Genomic DNA, 19063 nt, shown 5'->3' with positions numbered 1-19063 from the left:
AAAGTAATGATAGAATTCCACTTCTTTTTTTTTTTTTTTTCCAAACATGTTCTGCGGAGGAATCTTGAATATTCTCTTAGTATAATTTGTAGACAATCATCTAATTCATGGAAAATTGAAAGATGATCAATTGATGAGTCAGAAAAGTTTGTTTGAAACTGACACCTCAACAAAAAACATACAATAATAATGAATTAGAGAAACTAATCGCGTTTTGCACATGCTAATTAATTTATCAATCAAAAAGTCATCATGACCTACCACATTCTTCCCTTTCTTCCCACTTTCTTTCGACTCAAAAATATTTTGTTTAATTTATTTTTGTTTTATTTGTGGGAAGCAGCCATCAAGTTAGGGTTAGGTGTTTGAAAAATATTTGACCCAGCTGGTTTGGTTTATGCCGTTGGTATCTGCACTCCATTAAAAAATGATCTAGGGGACCCAGACATAATTGATTGATACATAGGTGATAACTGGACACGAAAAAAAACTGTCATATGATTTTGTAAAATCTACATGTTTAAAGCTTGTTGTTAAATCGAGAGCTAAAATGACACTCTCGATCCAACAGTTGATTGAGAACGCAAAGTATTTATAGCATAACATGTAATATAATCGTCATTACACTTTCTCATCCGATTTACTGTTATGTAATATTGATATATTCAGGGGCATACCCTAATTTTTATTTTTATTTTTTTTCTTTCCAATTTTATTTATTCCACTATGAAAACTGATATTTTATAAATAAATTTTAGTTGGCCCCCCAAATATTTTCAAATTCATTGGTCCTAAAAATAGTGAGTTTTAAATAAATAATTTATTATTTCTTGAAATCATAGAAATTTTTAGTTGATTTTTTTTTTAGCTTTACTTTTTGAAGTCTAAAATCTTGTTAAACAAAAATATCAGTTCGTAGTTTTTATTGTAATATGTAAATACTCCATTTACATATTTATATAAACACATGTATAATATTTTTTTTCCTTTAATGACAGTAGTATAACCTTGTTAGATATTGTTGTTAGATTATGTTTACAAAACAACTATCTACAACCATAGGTTAATCTCTTTTGGCGAGTTTTGAGAGCATTAGGAAAACTTAAACTTAAACTTTATGGTACCAAGATGATAAAAATGCCAAAAATATTTTTTAATTGATACCATATATGTTAATATTTTAGTTTTCAATTAATGTTAAATGACAAATTCTATAGCTACGGCTTGTATAAATTATTAAAGTACTCTTTATTTGCTCTTAATAATCATATTTTGTTAAATTTTTTTGTTCTTTTGTTTAATTAAAATTAAATGATACATTTTTTTTTTTTTTAATCTTTCATTAATATATGAATCAAAGTACTTTTTTTTCTCTTTGAAAATTGAATAAGTTACCAAAAAAAAAAAAAAAATTTGTTTTAACAATATTTTCTTCTACTACTTCTCTTTTTACATGTAGCTTATCATTTTATTTTATCTATAATTTTCTAAAAATTCATTATTTGCATGCCGTAAAATATCTAAAATATGCCATATTAAGCTTTTCTCGACAATTTTATTGAGCACAATAAAAAGTTGGAGTCTTAATGAGTTTTAACTTTGCATCTGTTCTTAGGAATTTGGATTCTCCTTCCAATGCGCGGGGAAGAGTGGAGATTTATTTACTGCATGTAAATAATGAATATTTTATTCAAGATTTGAAAATTTAAAACATTTTGTATTATTAGCAAAATAATATTGCTAAACTCAAAAACATTTTGTATGTATTGAAACAAATTTATAAAGGGATATAGTTAAATGGTACTTCCTTGCCTTCTAATGCACAACAATTCACGTTTTCAAAGGAGCATGTGAATGTGTGTACATTTCTTTCTAGAAAAAGAAATAACCTAGAAAATCAAATCTATATATTTAGCATCTATCCAAGAACCAAGAAGGCCTTATTTAGTTAAACTTTTTATCTCAAGATTATCCCTTACTTTTCTTATCAAAAACATTCAATTCAAAGGTTGAGGTGCTCCTAATCTTCAAGAGGTCTGTCGCAGTAGAGTCTTTCAGCGGCATGTTTCGGTCCTCTTTTCCATTACTTAGAAAAAGTGAGCCACTGTTCAAGTACAAGATACTATCATTACCACTTGGACAATTAGACATCCAACCTGTAATCACGACCTAATTACAAGAACAGAATTCTACCAATTGAGCTATATCCCCCAAACCAAGCGGCGCATGCATGAAGGAGCTCTATCCAAACCAAGGCTAAAATATTAGTGCATACCTTTAAAAAAAAAAACCAAGAAAAAAGAAAAAAAAAAAAATGAAAAAGAAAAAGAAAAAAGAAAAAAGCTACAACATTATTGCATACCCAAAATAGATGTGGATTAGCTTTATTCCCGGATCTCATAGCCAAATAAATCTCACAAAGAATGGTTATTATCAACAATAAACAGCTACTATCTCCCACAAAACAGAGTAAAACCACCCAATATCCCTCTCACCATCTAAAACTAACTGCAAATAAATATGTTTTTGATAAGCAAAACAACTGTAAATAATATGTATATATCCAAATATATTTTCACTTGATCTCCCCAACCCATCATGTAAAATCTTCAACCCTGTTAATGTAAAATAAACTCCTCCCCTCTCCCCTCACATCCTCCAATCCTTTCTTGACCTCTTCTCTCGACCCCTATTCGACTCTCTGTCTATCACCATGAGTCTCAATTGCTTGACATGCCAAAGCCTGCAAAGGGTAGACTCAGAGAGAGATTGCAGCAAGAATTACCAACAAGACAAGTCGAATTTAAGTCTGTGTTGGTCGAAGGTTGAGAGAAGCTGGTCCGGCAACTTGGGGACCCCAAGGCCTTATAACAAGATGAGGAATGAGTCCTCCGGCTTTGTGGGGACGACGAAGAGGGTCAAGAAGGGCCATCACCGCGTGCATACTAGCGCGTCTCTGCAGTTTGAGAGCAGCACGCCGAGGCTGGTGAGGAGCTGTGGGATGAGAAGGGATTGGAGCTTTGAGGATTTGATGCAGAGAAGGGATGGGGAAGTATAAGAACTTAAAAAGTGGGAGAGAGGATATATATGTTGAGACAATGCCATTTGCTTACATTTTTTTTTTTGATTTTCTTGTGTTGTCCCAAAATGAATTTACAGATGTATATTTTGGTTGAAGTTTGATCCATGGTTTCTGATTGTAAACATGGATTATATATATATACATGCCTTCCTTGTGTAAGTATGTATATGGATTCCTCATGCCATTAATCATGCATTCACTTCCTTTGACATAGTTTTCATGTTTGATAGTTTCTTTTTTGTAATGATGGTGTCAAGTTAGAGTTCTTTGCTATGCCTAATTGTCTAGTATTTATTGATTATCTAGAGAGAATATATTTATTATATTCCATGGTCAATAGAACTATATATACTATCGTAAAGTTTTTGTATTTTTTTTTTTTTAAAGTTAAGTATTCAAGTAGCTAGATAGAGATTTAACAAATTGTCTAATACGGAGGTCGGATTCCTCGGATAAGGATCCTCTCCAGTGCAGGAGAGGTCCTGCACAGAATATAGTAATTGAAATTGTATCATTACTAGTAGATCCTATTTATCAATACAATTTCAACCATTGAATTCTGTGTAGAACCTCTTCAGCTTTGGAGAAGATCCTTGTCCCGACTCTTCACCTTCTTTTTGAAAAATGAGAGACTGGTAACAAAGTTAGTTATTTATATGGACAGTGTAAAATGTTGGGTAGCTAAAAAAATTCAATGTTGTAAAATTGACTAAATTATGAAGTTACACTTTTGGCCTGCCAATGCCAACCATGTGAAATATGCATTTTTAATGGTTTAATTTCGAATCCGAAGTCCAAATAATGAATTGCTTTTTGCTTCACCTAGCTACAAAAAAACAAAAAAATAAATATATAATTTCAGAATTTTAAGGCAAGTTGTCAAGTTGTGAAGACACATCATAATCGTATTTAAGTTTATATCCAAAAAATTGTTACTCTCAAAATGTTTTGTGGTCTTTTTTTTTTTTTTTTTTTTTTTTTTTTTTTTTTGTGGTTATTGAAATATTTAATGTGAAAAATACGATTGGAGAGGTTAATGGGCTTGATAGTGAGTACTCAAAAGTGGGAGATGAAATGCCCTTTTCTCTTTGTATCGAGATTTGTTTATGTACTTGAATTTTGTTCACATATGAATTGCTGGACAAGATTGTATATGTTCAATAAATATCATTCTCCATGAAAAAGACAAATGTTTTCTAATCTTTTCCTCAGATTCCTTTTTAGGCTTTGTTATGATAAAATAAAATGAATAAATAAAAATGATGTCTGCGATGGATTAGTCCTAGCCCTAGTTTAAGGCATGGGCTTGTTCTGTTCAAAATCTAAATGGTGCCCCTTAAATGCTTTGATATGGTTCATAATGAGAAATCAATTTGTAAGTTAAATCACATTGTTATTCTGGCATACGCATGTTGCTAAATGATTCAGTTCAGCCAAATCATCTCAATAATGTACTTTAGTACTTATGTGCTTGCACACCAACACCGTCACAATATATGTATATATTCGATGATAGTGGTGTCAAACTTCTTAGAATATCTTATAATTTATCACCGAACATTTGCAGTCCTCTTATCCTACATGCACCGACCCTGAAGGTGGTCTCAAAAGAATTCAAACTCTCACCTTAGAAGATGTGATGTGAGATAAGGGCCTTTTTTATATGTAACATTAATATAATTAAAATTAATTACTTCCTACTTCATTTTCTCATTTGATTTCATAATTTTTATCACCACCTTGTCGTTCCAAACTTAAACACGTGTCAACTATATCTTTAAATAAAGTGTCTTCTGTCACAGCGGGGTGGTGGCGCAGTTGGCTAGCGCGTAGGTCTCATAGCTTCTGAGTTATCCTGAGGTCGAGAGTTCGAGCCTCTCTCACCCCATTCCCACCTTTTCCTTTTTCTTTTATGGAATATTTTGCAACAGAATTGTCCATTATCCATACTCCATAACACAACTCTCCTACTTTTTTTGCAAGGAAATTTAAATAACAATACAAAACAGGAGCATAACTCAACCATTTTATTTTTAATTAAAATTTTTTTTTTAAATTTTCAAATTTCTTCATCTAAATTGTTCTAATTATGATTTATTTTAAAACACATGATTTCAAGAATAAAGGGTAAAAAGGGCAAACACAGTGCGTAAAGCTTCTCCCGTCATGCTTACATTCGGAGAGGCTATTTCTGAATATTCTGTTTTGAGAAAAATACATCAAAACTTTAAAAAGACAAGTTCCCTAATATATTTTCTTCACAATTAACATTCCTTTGGGCTTTAGTCCTAGTAGTTAACAGCCTCTGTGTCTTCTCCAAAAATTTCATGAATATTCTGTTTTGAGAAAAATACATCAAAACTTTAAAAAGACAAGTTCCCTAATATATTTTCTTCACAATTAACATTCCTTTGGGCTTTAGTCCTAGTAGTTAACAGCCTCTGTGTCTTCTCCAAAAATTTCATTGTTTGATCTAGAAACCGGAAAAGGTTTTAAGCATGGGCTTGTTGTGGGAAACTAAATGATTAAACCAGAAGTGGGCCTGGGAAACTAATAGTGGGTGGTCTGGGCTGGCCTAATTACCCTTCAATGCTTTCATATGGTTCATAATGAGAATTTGCTTCCCAATCTTGTTCTTCTATTTATTTATTTATTTATTTTTGACAATCTAAAGCAGTCAAATACACAATATGCTCGGGAAAGGATTCAAGTTCAACATCCATATACACATGGCTTTTGGGGAGTATTACCACTACACTGGCAACCTAGTTGTCATACTTATGAACATGGCTAACCCGCGACTAGGAAAATCTCCGAAGCCCGACTTTGATATCGAAAATAATAGCTCGAATATCCACCGGACATTGCTTCTCGTTCAACATTGCATTGCATTGCACACTACCAAAGAGTCCAATTTGAATAAAACATTACCGAGAGCCCACCCCATTGCATTTCTGAAGCAAACAACTTCGGCAGAGGTGACCCATGCATACCTAAACTTTCGTCACCAAAGGATATTAGAGGGCCAACAAGGTCAAGATCACAAAATTACCAAAAACAGCTTAGTGAGTAACACCTTACACTCATTCCACTTATCATCCATATTATTAAAAGTCTACTTCGGAAAGTGGACATTTAAAATGGAACAGAGATAGTAGAGAATTTCTACTCTTCCATATATACCAACAACATGAAGCCGCCAAGCCCACTGCGATCTGACCTCCATTCACTTCTGACCAAAACTACCAACTATACAATTCCACCATTCCAAGAAGGAATGCCGACAACTTGTTGCAAAATCCAATCTGAGAAGCAACATTTTCCAAACTGAGACCGAATGAGAGCATTGAAACAGAAGGTACTCAATTGATTCAACTTCCAAACCACATCGGGGGCAAGCAACCTCTTGCAATAATCCACGCCTTTGGAGATTCGCATCAACAGGCAAAGCATGCAAAGGAAAATTTTGATTTTAACCTTAGTTTTGCACTTCCAAATGCTTCGCCAAATCGCAGATAAACCAACCATCAAGCTAGAACAAGCAGGAGAATGCTTAATCCTTTTCTTCGCCAAATTATGCGTCAGGTGATCTGCCGATTTTACTGTGAAAATCCCATAGCTCGCAAATAGGGTCTTCAATACCTTACTCATGTTAAGTTTTAATGCAAGAAAAACTCATTTGCCTTTCCTTTTATTCTTTAAATAATGAAGAATTTAATGACTAATAAGAATATTATCCTTAATCTGATGCCTTGAAACAAAAGCGCTTTGGGATTACCCACAATATTAAGCTAAAATAGGCTTTAAACGATTTGGTAACACCTTTGCTAAAATTTTATAAGATACATTACATGACGATACTGAGATATTTGGGTAAGAACTACTTTAGGGACCGTGACCAAGTTATACGGTTCATACCATTTAACATAAGACCAGAGTGCATAAAACTTGTAATTGCCCCTAACAACTATCGGGTATAATTAATTCCCTCTTACCCACTCAATGGTCGACTATTGTTGAGAGTTAAATTCCTTTTTTATCATACACAGCGAAAGAATCATCACATCACATCAACACAAACATATATAGAGATAACAATCACACACATCCACGCACAACACAACATTTTACATAGTTCACCTAACTATAGGGTTATGTCCATGGGAGGGAGAGATTTCACTATTATAAATTAAGGGAGAGAATATATAACCACACGTCAAAACTTCACTCATCCACTCATAATTTCTTTTGAGGCTACATGTATACACACGGGAATTACATATAATCTAACCATTCCTCATAACATTCACCTTTAAACCTCTTACATATTTTTTCTCTCTTATCTCTCTAAATCCCTCACACCCATATCTATTTATAGAGTTTTAAAACCCAATTCCTTATTTGACAAGTATTCCCCAACTTGGATACAAGGAGTTACCATATCAATCTCAACTTTAAAATAGAAACTTAATGGGACACAATTTCCTTCATAAATTTTAGCCTTCCAAAATGGAAAAAGGAAAATAATTTTCTGTAGACAAATTTTGAGCCACAAACCCAACAATCTCCACCTTGGCTCAAAATTCAATCTTCACGTTCTTTTATCTAGCTCCACTTCGAATAAGGATCTCTTCATAACTCCACCTCAAATAAAGCACTATGATGAACTTGAGAAATACTCTAACAATCTCCACATTTTCTCAAATTCATCATTCTTCATTTTTCTTCTATCCCTCTATCCATCCCATTGGTGTTCAATTGCTTACGCATTGTTACCCACCAATCTTCAAACTCATCTTCATCAATTGTTTTTCTGGCTCAAAGCAATAAACCTCTCATCTTCACTTTTCATATCACCTTTTGCTCTTTATAGGGCTTAAAGCAAACCCTTTCATTCTTCACACCCTTTGCCCCCTCTTGAGAACTAGCATTTACTCTTAGCTTGTCCCCAAAACTTGTTCCTCTTGGGCTTCACCTCTATCACCCTTGCCCCATCTTGAAAATGAGCATCATATGGTTTGTTCCAAGACTTGTTCCTTATGGGCTTCACACTATCAACATACCTTGTATCATCATCAACTCTTAATTGAATCTCCATAGCACTTCATGATCATCCTCTGCTCTGAAAAACTTCGCATCAATTTTTTGCACTGATCTTCAAGACCAATCATAGGCTCTGACCCACCATCGGCTCTGATCCCAGTTGTTGCGGATAATTAACTCCTTCCAACCCACTCAACGGTCGGCTGTTGTTGAGAGTTAAATCCCTCATTCATCACATACAGTGGAAGTATCATCACATCACATCAATACAAGCATATATGGAGATAACAATCACACACATTCACGCACAACACAATATTTTACATGGTTCACCCAACTTTAGGGTTACATTCATAGGAGAGAGAGATATTTCACTATTATAAATTAAGGAAGAGAATATACAACCACACGTCAAAACCTAACTCACTCACTCATCATCTCTTTTGAGGCAACATGTATATACTCAGAAATTACATATAATCTCCCCTCTCCTTACAACATTCACCCTTAAACCCCTTACATCTTTTCTCTCTTCTCTCTCTAAATCTCTCACACCCATCTTTATTATAGAGTCTTCAAAACCTAATTTCTTGTTTGACAAGTATTCCCCAACTTGCATACAGAGAGTTACCATATCAATCTCAACTTTAATATAGAAACTTAATGGGGCATAATTTCCTTCACAATTTTAGCCTTCCAAAATGAAAAAAGAAACTAATTTTATGCACACAAATTTTGAGCTACAAACTCAACAACAACATCCTATTTTTATTGTACATTAGAATTTTTGATAAAAGAGATGAGTCATACTGTCTCGTCCTGGCGCTTTACCTGGGTACATATAAAAAATTGCCACTTTTACTTCTGCTTCAGTTGGTGGGCAAATCAAATTTCAGTTCATCTTCGAAGACACTCGTTGGGGAACATTGTGTAAAAATTACTCAATACGAGTTAGAGATTGAGACTGAAACAATGTCTGCAAGTGATGCAAAAATGTAATTTGAATTGCATGCTCGTCTTCACTCCATTGTCCAGTACGGTCTTCAATACCTGAAATATGGTTTCTCATTCTTCTTCTAATGGTAGATACATGAAAAAATTTAGAATTTTTGTCCCCAAGTTTAAGCCATTGTACTCTAGATTTTTTTATACTAAAATAGCTCTTCATCCTGCCATAATATGTGATGTCACTTCTTTATTTCCCGAATTTGGTCTAGATAATAATCAGAAGGTAACTCTAAGTCGACTTTCAACATCTGCAATATTCTTGCTCGCATTTGGCTGAGTAGACTGAGCCCAATTTATTAATTGTTTTTTTTACAATCCTTGAGCTTTTGATCATCTGTTCATCCTTGAACCACCAACCTGAGATCGCCAAACTTAGTAGATAATATCCTTACATTGCGCTTCATCTAGGGCTGGCAAATTATGACACGAACAACTAACACGACATGAGATAAGTGGGTTAGGGTTGACCTTAAATAGGTTGACACGATTAACTCATTCACTTAACTGTGTCGGGTTAGGGTTGAAGGGTTCAACTCGTGTAATCCGTTTATGACCCGTTTAACTCAACATGTTATAATAGTGAATATTTTATCCGTTGACCGATGACCTATGTAATATGTTACCTATTTAAACCCAATTACTATGGATAATTAAGTCATTTTAACATAAACATTGTCTACGCCTTATGATTTTTCTTCTTATTTTGGATATTTGGGTTAATTGTGACAATTTTTTTTTACTATTTATTATTTGATTAAATATTATAAACAGGTCATTAAACAGGTTAACACATTTACCCGTTTAATAAACAGGTTGGGTTAGTGTTGAGGGTTCTTGACACAATTATTAAATGGATCCGGTTTGAGTTTACATGTTGTAATACCCCTAAAATTTTCAAGGCTTTTATTTATTTATATTTCATTTTAATTATCTACGTGGTTATGTGAATTGTTTATGCATTTATTTTGGAGTGTTTAATTATTTGTCTTTTAAATGTTATTTATTTAATAAGTAATTTTTATTTAAATTCTTTATTTTCTATGGCTATGCGAATTAATATTATTTATGTAATGTGTAGTTATTTGTTATTGAGATATATTTATTTAATGTGACTTTGTTTTGTTAGTTGTTAATTATTTGTTTATTTATTTATTTGGATGTTTAGGGTTTTAAATTAATTACTTTATTTTAGTTTTATTTTTTCAAATTTAAAGGAGGTTTTGGGCTTGTAGGGTGGGCCAACAAAATGGTGTTGGGCCATAGGGAGGAAGCTTGGACGGGCAGATATTTTAATCCATAGTTGTATGGATGGGCAGCTATATATATATATATATATACCTTATATATATGTATATGTATGGATATAAATGAATATATATATATATATATATATATATATATATATATATATATATATATATACCTCATTGTTACCCAATTTATGACTCTAGAGAGGGGTGAATAAAGTCTTAACAAAACAATACCAATTAATCAGGTTTATTTAATTTAGGGACAAGTGCATAAAACACACCTAAAGTATACTTTGTGTAGTACTTTTACCCCTATTTGAAAAACTGTGCAAAAAATACCCCTTCTGACATAAATTAGTGTTGTAATACTCGTTTTGCTTTTTCACTCTTCCTAAAATGCCCAAGGGGTATATGTTCTACTAATCTCATAGTATAGGGGTGTTATGTGCACATTACCTTATATGTATAAATATATATTTTTATGAAACTTTTTCTCTATATATATCTCTAAATATATATTTTTTTAAACTTTGAGAATTTGTAAAATAAGGATTTAAATTTTTTGAGATTTCAGTTTACTATTTTCTACTAATTTTTTTTTCTTCATTTTTTTTTATTTTTTTTCTGTACCAACACTGTAAAAAAAAAAAAAAAAAAAATTCCCAATATAAGTGTGCACTGGTTTTTGGAGTTTGAATTTTTTTCGTCTTTATATTAGTTTGCACTTTATTTATTTATTTATTTTTCTATTTTTATTTTTCTTTTTCTTTTATACTTTTATTTATATTTTTATCTTTACTTGTCCATTGCCGATGTCCTCCAATAGTATCATTTTCGGTCATTTTATAAAATTATTTTTTTATATATATTTTATAAAATAGTTCAATAAGGGCAATTTAGTCAACTTAGGGTTTAAATTTATCGGAGGGACCTATTTGCACTAGATTGAAACTTTAGGGGTGTTTTTTTACACGAGAGGGGCATCCTACAATAGTGTCCTTTTCGGTCATTTTTCAAAATTATTTACTTTTATATATTTTATAAAATAGTTCAGTAAGGGTAATTTAGTCAACTTAGAGTTTAAATTTGTTAGAAGGATCTATTTGCATCAAATTGAAACTTTAGGTGTGTTTTTTTGCATGTAAGGGATGTGATATGCACTGTAAACATACTTTAAGTGTGTTTTCTACACTACCCATTTAATTTATGATGATCAATTAATAATCTTGATTACACAATAACAGATATTGAGAAACAAAACAATTTTAATAAAAAAGCATAGTAAAGAGAGAGAGAGAAGTAAACTCATAACACCAAGATTTAGCGAGGTTCGGAAACTCCTACTCCTTAGCTCAAGATCCCTCATGAGACTTACCAAAACCGAATATGGCTCCTTCTTAAGGGTGGAGAGCAAATGGGTACAAGAAGCACACTTCTGAATCTTCTTGCTAAGAGAACAAGCCCCTCTTAAACTTCTTTTGGGTTAAACGAATCTGTACAATATTTGAAGAATACAATTGAAGAACAAAGAAACTCTCAGAATTTGATATGCAAATCAATGCTCATAAGCCTATAGCATATTTAGAGAATAGCAAAAGGGTTTAATGCTCAAATGATATGAATGAGACAATGATCAATCTTGCAGGTTTCTTTTTGATCACAAGGTTTTTCTCTCTTTTGTAAGAAGTGAATTATAATGAAAACCTTGACGTGTTTATATAAATGTTTAAAAGGCATAAAGATAAGATTTTGAAAGCTGCCAAGAATACCGTTAGAGGCAAAAATAATTCTGACTTTTTGCCCATCTGATCGGTCACATGAGTCATCTGTGCGATCGCTTGATCTGAAGTGATTGAATACATGCTATATCTGTTCGGACAGTTGGAGCATTTGATTGGTTAGATCATGGAACTAATCGGTAGGATCAGATCCTGTTTCACCGTGCTTTCTAAAATTTGATCCATCTGATCAATTATATTAACGAACTGATCGGTCACTTGATAAACCATAAAACTTTTAAGTTCACTAGATTCTTCATCCCATCGATAGTATGGAGTGATCTGATTAATCACATCCTTTCATCTGATCGGCTACATGGTGAAGTGATCGGTTACATGGCAATTTTCAGAAAATAGAAACTTCACTGTTTTTGACATCCTATCGATACTATGTGGTGCTCTGATCGATCACTTGGATCAATCTGATCGGTCAGATCACTGAAGTGATCGGTTACATCAGATAAAATAATTTTCATTTGTTCCATTTATCTAGTTGATAGGAGGCTGACCTGATCGGTTATTTTAGCCATTTGATCGATTAGATTATCTATCTGATAAATTAGATTAAATGGGATCATTTAGTTGTCATATGATATGAGTTGATGAAAGATGAATGTAGGTTTGAGCTTTAAACAAGATGCTATAAACTAACTTGCCTTACATAAAATCTACTCTCACCATTCTACACTACCATACACTCTTTTGTGCTCCCATTCCATGGTGTTTCCATGCCTTGTGCTCAATGTTCTTGTTTGTTGCATCTCAATATAGACATGTTAAATGCATTTTTCATCTTTGTTTGTAATAATCAAAATAGTAAGAGGTTTGAATTAAAGGTATTTGTGCCAACAATATTCTCCCCCTTTTTATGATGACAAACGATAAATCAATAAAGTTTAAAGATGTGATTTAAAGGCATATATTTTCAATAGAGCTCCCACTTAGTTCATGCATATACCCAAAATATATATTTTCTCCCCATTTGGACATGAGCAAAAAGGACAACATAATCCGTAAAAATTCAAATACGAAATAACTAATATAAAGAGGAGTACTAACCGTTCAAATTTGTCAGATGTTTCATTTAGCACATATCAAAAAAAAAAAAAAAATTATAACTCATAGCAAAAATTGTCATTAAAATGATAACCTTTGAGAGTGTGAATCAGTCTGGTGCCACATTAGAGAGATCGCCGGAGGGAATAGCTGAAACATTTCAACAATTGCTTGGAGCAGGTCTTTCAACAACAAGTTCATGCACATTGTTAGCTCGTTCTTTGACAATTTGGAGGTCCATTGCTTGTTGATCATTGCTGACGTCAGAAATTGAAGTCCCGGCTGTGCTGACAATGTTTTCTAGAGCAGTGACTCGATTTGACAGTGTCTCAATTGCAGCCATAGTTTGAGATTGCAACTGATCCATACGACCTGTAATCTCAGCATGTTGAGTTCGAAGAAGCTCCATGATGGTTTCAGTAGCCATGTTGGGTGAAGGAGGATGAGTAGTGGATGCAGGAAACAGATCATCTAGGTTGTCAAGGCCAAAAGTATTGGCCTGTTGGGATGGTAGTATGGGATCCTGAGTTGGGATGGTGGATGGTCAGAGTTACATGTCTTTGTTAGCTTCCATTTTCTTTAAAAGTTTGACACCGAGACGATTGTCATCAGTGACAATTTCAGAGTCAAGAGGTACTTTGAAAATCTTAAGAATGCGGGTTAACATCATGCCATAGAGAAGGGATGGAGGATTGATTTTGGCTGGTTTAGAGGTGGGTTTCATGAATTGGAGAATGTGACTGAAAATGATGAACCCTATATTGAGCTTCCTACCAGTGGAGATGCAGCACAACAAAAAAATGTCAAAGTGAGATACGTGTGTTCGTCCACTGCCCCTAGGAATGATACAATAATAAAGTGCTCTGTGAATCAACCTATTTTCAAATGTGAGATCCGAGGTGGTGATGGGAAAAAGTTTTTGTGGGTTAGGGTTTTCACAGAGCTGCTGAATAACCTCTATTTCAATGAAATTTGGGACTTGAACTAAAGATTTGTGAGTGTAAAAACATTCCCCCTCATCAGCAATACCCAAAATTTCATTTAATTGATGATAGGTAAAGCTGACTGTGATGCCTTTGACATTTGTGGCTAAGCAGCGATTGACAAATGTGAGTTGAGTGTAAAAGACCTTAAGCAAAGTTGGGTAATACGAATCATCAATGTTGATGAACGAATCCCACCCCATATCCCTAAACTTTTGAAAAAATGAAAGATTTTCTTCTATACAAAAAGTGGGATAAAAAACTCTACCTTAAGCTATTTCACGGTTTCGGAATTTTGTATTGAAGAGTTCTTCCATGTCCTCTGGAAGGAAATCCACAACAAGGACTGGAGATGGAGATGGAGATTCTGCTGGAGGATCATTGCGTTTTCGCCTCTGTCTAGGAGGTATATCTGCTTCAGGATCATAAGTTGGATCCTGATGGTTGGGTGAGTGTGGAGCCTCGTATGTGGGTGGACGAGAAGTGGAGGATTCTCGTCTGTTACGGCCACGATTAGAGCTAGTTCGTGCCATAATGAGGAGAGTAGATGGATGGGGGAGGGGGGGTTGAAGGTAGATGTTGCTTGAGATGGAGAGTGGATGGATGGTGTGCTGTAGATCTTGCCGGAGATGGAGAAGAAGAAGAGGAAAATTGAAAAGAGCGAAGGAAGTGATCATCAAGATGAGAGTTGAGTATTTATATTAAGTTGATCTGACCGGTTAGATGAGGGTATCCTATCGATAGGATAAGATCTGGATCTCATCTTTACGCACAGATTGATGATCTGTGCGATCAAAAGATGAAAAAGTGGTACTCATATGTTATGGTGGGTCTGTACAGTAGTTGGGTTAACATATATATATATATATATATATATATATATGTTAAGGTCTGTAGAGTTCCTTAGAGAACTCGTACACAGGCAAAGATGAAAAAAACAAAAGGAGAAGAAACAGAGGGCCGGGAAACAGGGCGAAAGAAACAGAGAGAAAGAGGAAGAAAGAGAGAGAAGAAGGAGAAGGGTGGTGAGGCCGGACCAAGGGGCAGAGGTAGGAGATTATTTGGTGGCGTGAATTAGGACCGGGGCGTCAATGGCGACCCGAAAGCCGCTGACATTAAGAATTATATTGGAGAAGAATGGTGAAGAGTTTTCGATCCAAAACTCTTAGAGGCAAGTCTTCATTGTACTCATCCTCGCTGATTTCGTGTTCGATCCATCTGTAGCATGGCTTTAGGGAGTTAATTACAAATTAAATTAAATCTTTATATGTTGAAAACGGATCATAGCAGAGAAATAAATAAAGTTATGTGTGTATATATATATATATATTCATGATCTTAGTTGTTGTTTATTGATTTTAAACGCATCTATGAATGTTTCAATTGCGAAAAATCATGAACAGTGTTTAGTATGGACTATTGGGATGCTCTGCAACTTAGATACAGACCTTAGGAATCAACTTGATTGAAGAAACCAACTTGATTGTTTTGGGTTTGGGTTTAATGCCGAGGGTCTTCTGTGGAGACGGCCAACTACAGAGGTATATCATGTCCATGGCCCATCTGTCGGGTTTGTGTTTAATGAAGTGGTGATGGTTTGACAATCCATTTTATTTCATATACTCGTCCAAGAATATATATATATATATATATATATATATATATATTTCATATAATTACTCGTACTGCTTCCTATTCCTTCAGTTAATCTAGTTGTGTTTTGCTATGGGTGGCATGGATTTTATTATACCTTTTATCATTTTCTTTACGTACTTTGGTACGCATATTGGATTTAATTGACTTCGCCTATTTTGAGTACATAACAGTGTTGGTTTATTTTGAGTTGCAAGTTATGTATTTAATATGTATTTTATGACAGTATAAGGATTTTACTGAGTTGCAAGTTACGTATTTAACATCTATTTTATTTTCTATAATGTTACAACATTATTGGTAGAGGTTATTATGTGATATAAATCATGCTTGCGTTGTAGTTATAATTTTTCTTGCACTTCAAGTTACTTACATATAAAGTGTATAGTTTAAAAATAACTGTAGTTAAGGCTAGTGTTGAACCAGTACAGTGGTTATGGACTAGGAGTGGCGACACCGGAATGGTGTGTAACTAAATGTTTAATCCATGAAAATATGGTGCAAATTTTTTTCATACAATAGCTTTGGCTGTAAGGGGAATTTCATTTCTACTCAAAAGCCTATAATTTGCATATTAGTATGGAAGCAGTAATCTAAGCAATTAATTACAAAAATATTCTTGTTTCTGTTGTGAAGATGAAGCCCTTAATTGAAAAGACAAAAATAAGAAACACACAATCATACCTATGATCATCACATCAAAGTTTTAGCTTTAAGCCTTTGAAAGATACATCATCTTTGTATCAATAGTATTAACAAAAAACAAATAGGCAAAGATAAAATATATATCATTATATCGAACTTTTGATTTCAAACATAAACTTTGAACAAGCATCAAAACACAAAGGGACAATACCCAATTCAAATGGTGCTACAGGTCCACAAGGCTACCATCATCCACCATCATCATCATCATTACATTAATTCTATATGAATAGGGTTAACCACATGAATTCTCTCTCCAATTAATTTATCTACCAACCTGCCCCATATCTGAAACATGAAAACATGCCTCCATATCTAACGTCACGGCAAATACCAAAGCATGGTGACTCCATACTAAACCCCAATCAAGGACTTATCATTTGAGCTCGAGATGTGAGACATAATGTGCACGTTTCTTCTTAAGTGCCTCTAACTTTGTTGATAGCGTCTCTAACATTATTTTTATTGCCGCTATCTCTTCATCTAGCTAGAAAGGGTGGAAAATGTACCATCAATTTCCGCATCTTCATTTTCATTCTTTTTCGTACTTTCCATACTGCAGAATTCCTCAACCATCACATCAGAGCTGCCCACATCTTTGTCTTCTTCCTTTTTCATACTTTTCACAGTGCAGTCTTCTTCAACAACCTCATTAGAGTCATCATGAATAGTCACAGATGACTTTGTGCCTAGTGAAGGTATACTTCCTAATAAACATCAACCGAGTCGAGAATATAATTCCGCATTACATATATGGCTTTATAAAACAATTAATTCAATACTATAGTACTTTATTGCATAGGAATCTCTTAATTAATTAATATACTAATATTTAATGTTAAAAGTAGGACTGACAAAATTTTAGAGTTTTTCTCTCCTTTTTATTTATTTTATAATTAAGTGTTTTTCTCTTTTCTTCATTGAATAAGCATGGTTCTCTTATGACTTATTATTATGTTACCATCAAGATTTAAGGCTTGAATATATTCTAAGCTCTTCACTATCCACAAATTTAAAACTTAAATTATAACTATATTAAGCAGTTGTGACTAAAGGAACCATATATTTAATTGAAAACTATAGTTTCTCCTGAAAACATAACTGATATATTTATAAGGGGTATTTTTTTAAATAAACAAATAAAAATAAAAGTAAATATAATGTTTCATTCATTACCAAATCTTGACAAAAAATTCTCCTGACACCCTATTTTTTCTAGAAAATTCTGAAGTACTATGAAAGAAGGATAGGGGATTGACTCAGAGAGGTTGTGATGTCGGAGTTGGGGAGGTCATATAAGTCAAAATTAAATGCATAATCAATTATGGTTTTCTTGCTACAATTTTTTTTTTTCTATTTTTTTGAAATTATTTATTAAAGTATATGGTCAAAATACATGAAAACACCTACAACATCAATTTCTTCTAAATTATCATCTTCGATATTACTCACGCTTCACATGGGCAACAACAAACATCATCACGTTTTCCTATAACAAGTTAGTATAAAACATCAAGGTGAGTAATGGTTTGGTATCAAAGATTAGAGGTTATTTATGGCAGTTCTAGTCTTCTCATAATGCTTTGGGCTGTCGGATTCTTTTAACTATTCAAAGTGGTTATAGTTATTATTATTATTTTTTTCTTGTCTTATAATTTTTTAGTTTATCAAATATATTAATTCAAAAAATCTTGTCTATTGTTCTTAAATATCCACAGAAATAAGCCAATTCTAAGACTAAATAAATTTGTCTATATATGTATGTAATGTACAGACATTGAAACAAATACTAGTAATATATGTTACTCTCTTAAGTTGGTTCATGAATCATGATCATGCCTATATAGAATATATCTGGTCAATAGATTTCTGCACGCTACATTTTTGTATGAAATAATTTAGCCATCTTCTACCAAAACCAGAGAAGTGAACAGAATTTTTTTTAAAAATAATTCCAACTTAGTTCTCTTGGAATTTGGCAAGTTTACCTTAGCTAAACCCTCTCACACTTCATTGAGTATATCTGGTCAATAGATTTTTATTCTCCTTTTTTTTTTTTTTTTTCTTCAATTTATTTTCTACTTGTGCTTTGAATAGTTTAAATTTGCTTAAAGCTTTCCTTGGTTCATAATAAGTAACAAGTATGCTAGGCAAAAAGGAGTACAATAATCTACATAGGTAATAAAAAATTTTGTATACTTTTAAGATCACGCAATTCACTATGAATAAATTTGCAAAGGTTCCGTAAAATATGTTAAGTTTATGGATTAATTTATTTCTTTCAAATTTTTGCACCTACACAACTAAACATATTATACGAATAATAGCAGAGATTAAACGTAATATGTTTCAAACCTAAATTATATGTAACATCTTAACTTACTTGTAAAATGTAGCATATATTATTTTTATGTATTTGTATCAGTAAAAATATGAATTAAATTTAACATCAAATAAATATATTTTAGAATGACATAACAACGTAAAATATGTTCAGTTTATGAA

At 33.0% G+C, this 19063-nt stretch overlaps 1 protein-coding gene and 1 non-coding gene across 2 annotated transcripts; both read left to right on the top strand.

Moving 5' to 3' along the window:
• Positions 1–2434: 2434 nt before the first annotated feature.
• On the top strand, positions 2435–3244 carry LOC132302263 (uncharacterized). Its single transcript, XM_059799113.1, has one exon. The coding sequence runs from the start codon at positions 2714–2716 to the stop codon at positions 3056–3058; it is 345 nt and encodes a 114-aa protein (XP_059655096.1). The 5' UTR covers positions 2435–2713; the 3' UTR covers positions 3059–3244.
• A 1641-nt stretch (positions 3245–4885) lies between these two features.
• Positions 4886–4970, top strand: TRNAM-CAU (transfer RNA methionine (anticodon CAU)). The gene is given in 2 exon segments: positions 4886–4923; positions 4935–4970. It is a non-coding gene; the product is annotated as a tRNA-Met (tRNA).
• The last annotated feature ends 14093 nt before the right edge of the window (positions 4971–19063 follow it).

This window comes from Cornus florida, unplaced genomic scaffold (genome assembly GCF_030987335.1).
Source record: "Cornus florida cultivar Cherokee Brave unplaced genomic scaffold, ASM3098733v1 CherokeeBrave_3.0.0_Hap2_Chr04, whole genome shotgun sequence".
NCBI lineage: Eukaryota > Viridiplantae > Streptophyta > Magnoliopsida > Cornales > Cornaceae > Cornus > Cornus florida.
This window is presented reverse-complemented; position numbering and strand designations above follow the sequence as displayed.

Excerpts from the sequence above, each read along its gene's own strand:
- LOC132302263 (XM_059799113.1), top strand. The coding sequence starts at position 2,714 with ATGAGTCTCAATTGCTTGACATGCCAAAGCCTGCAAAGGGTAGACTCA.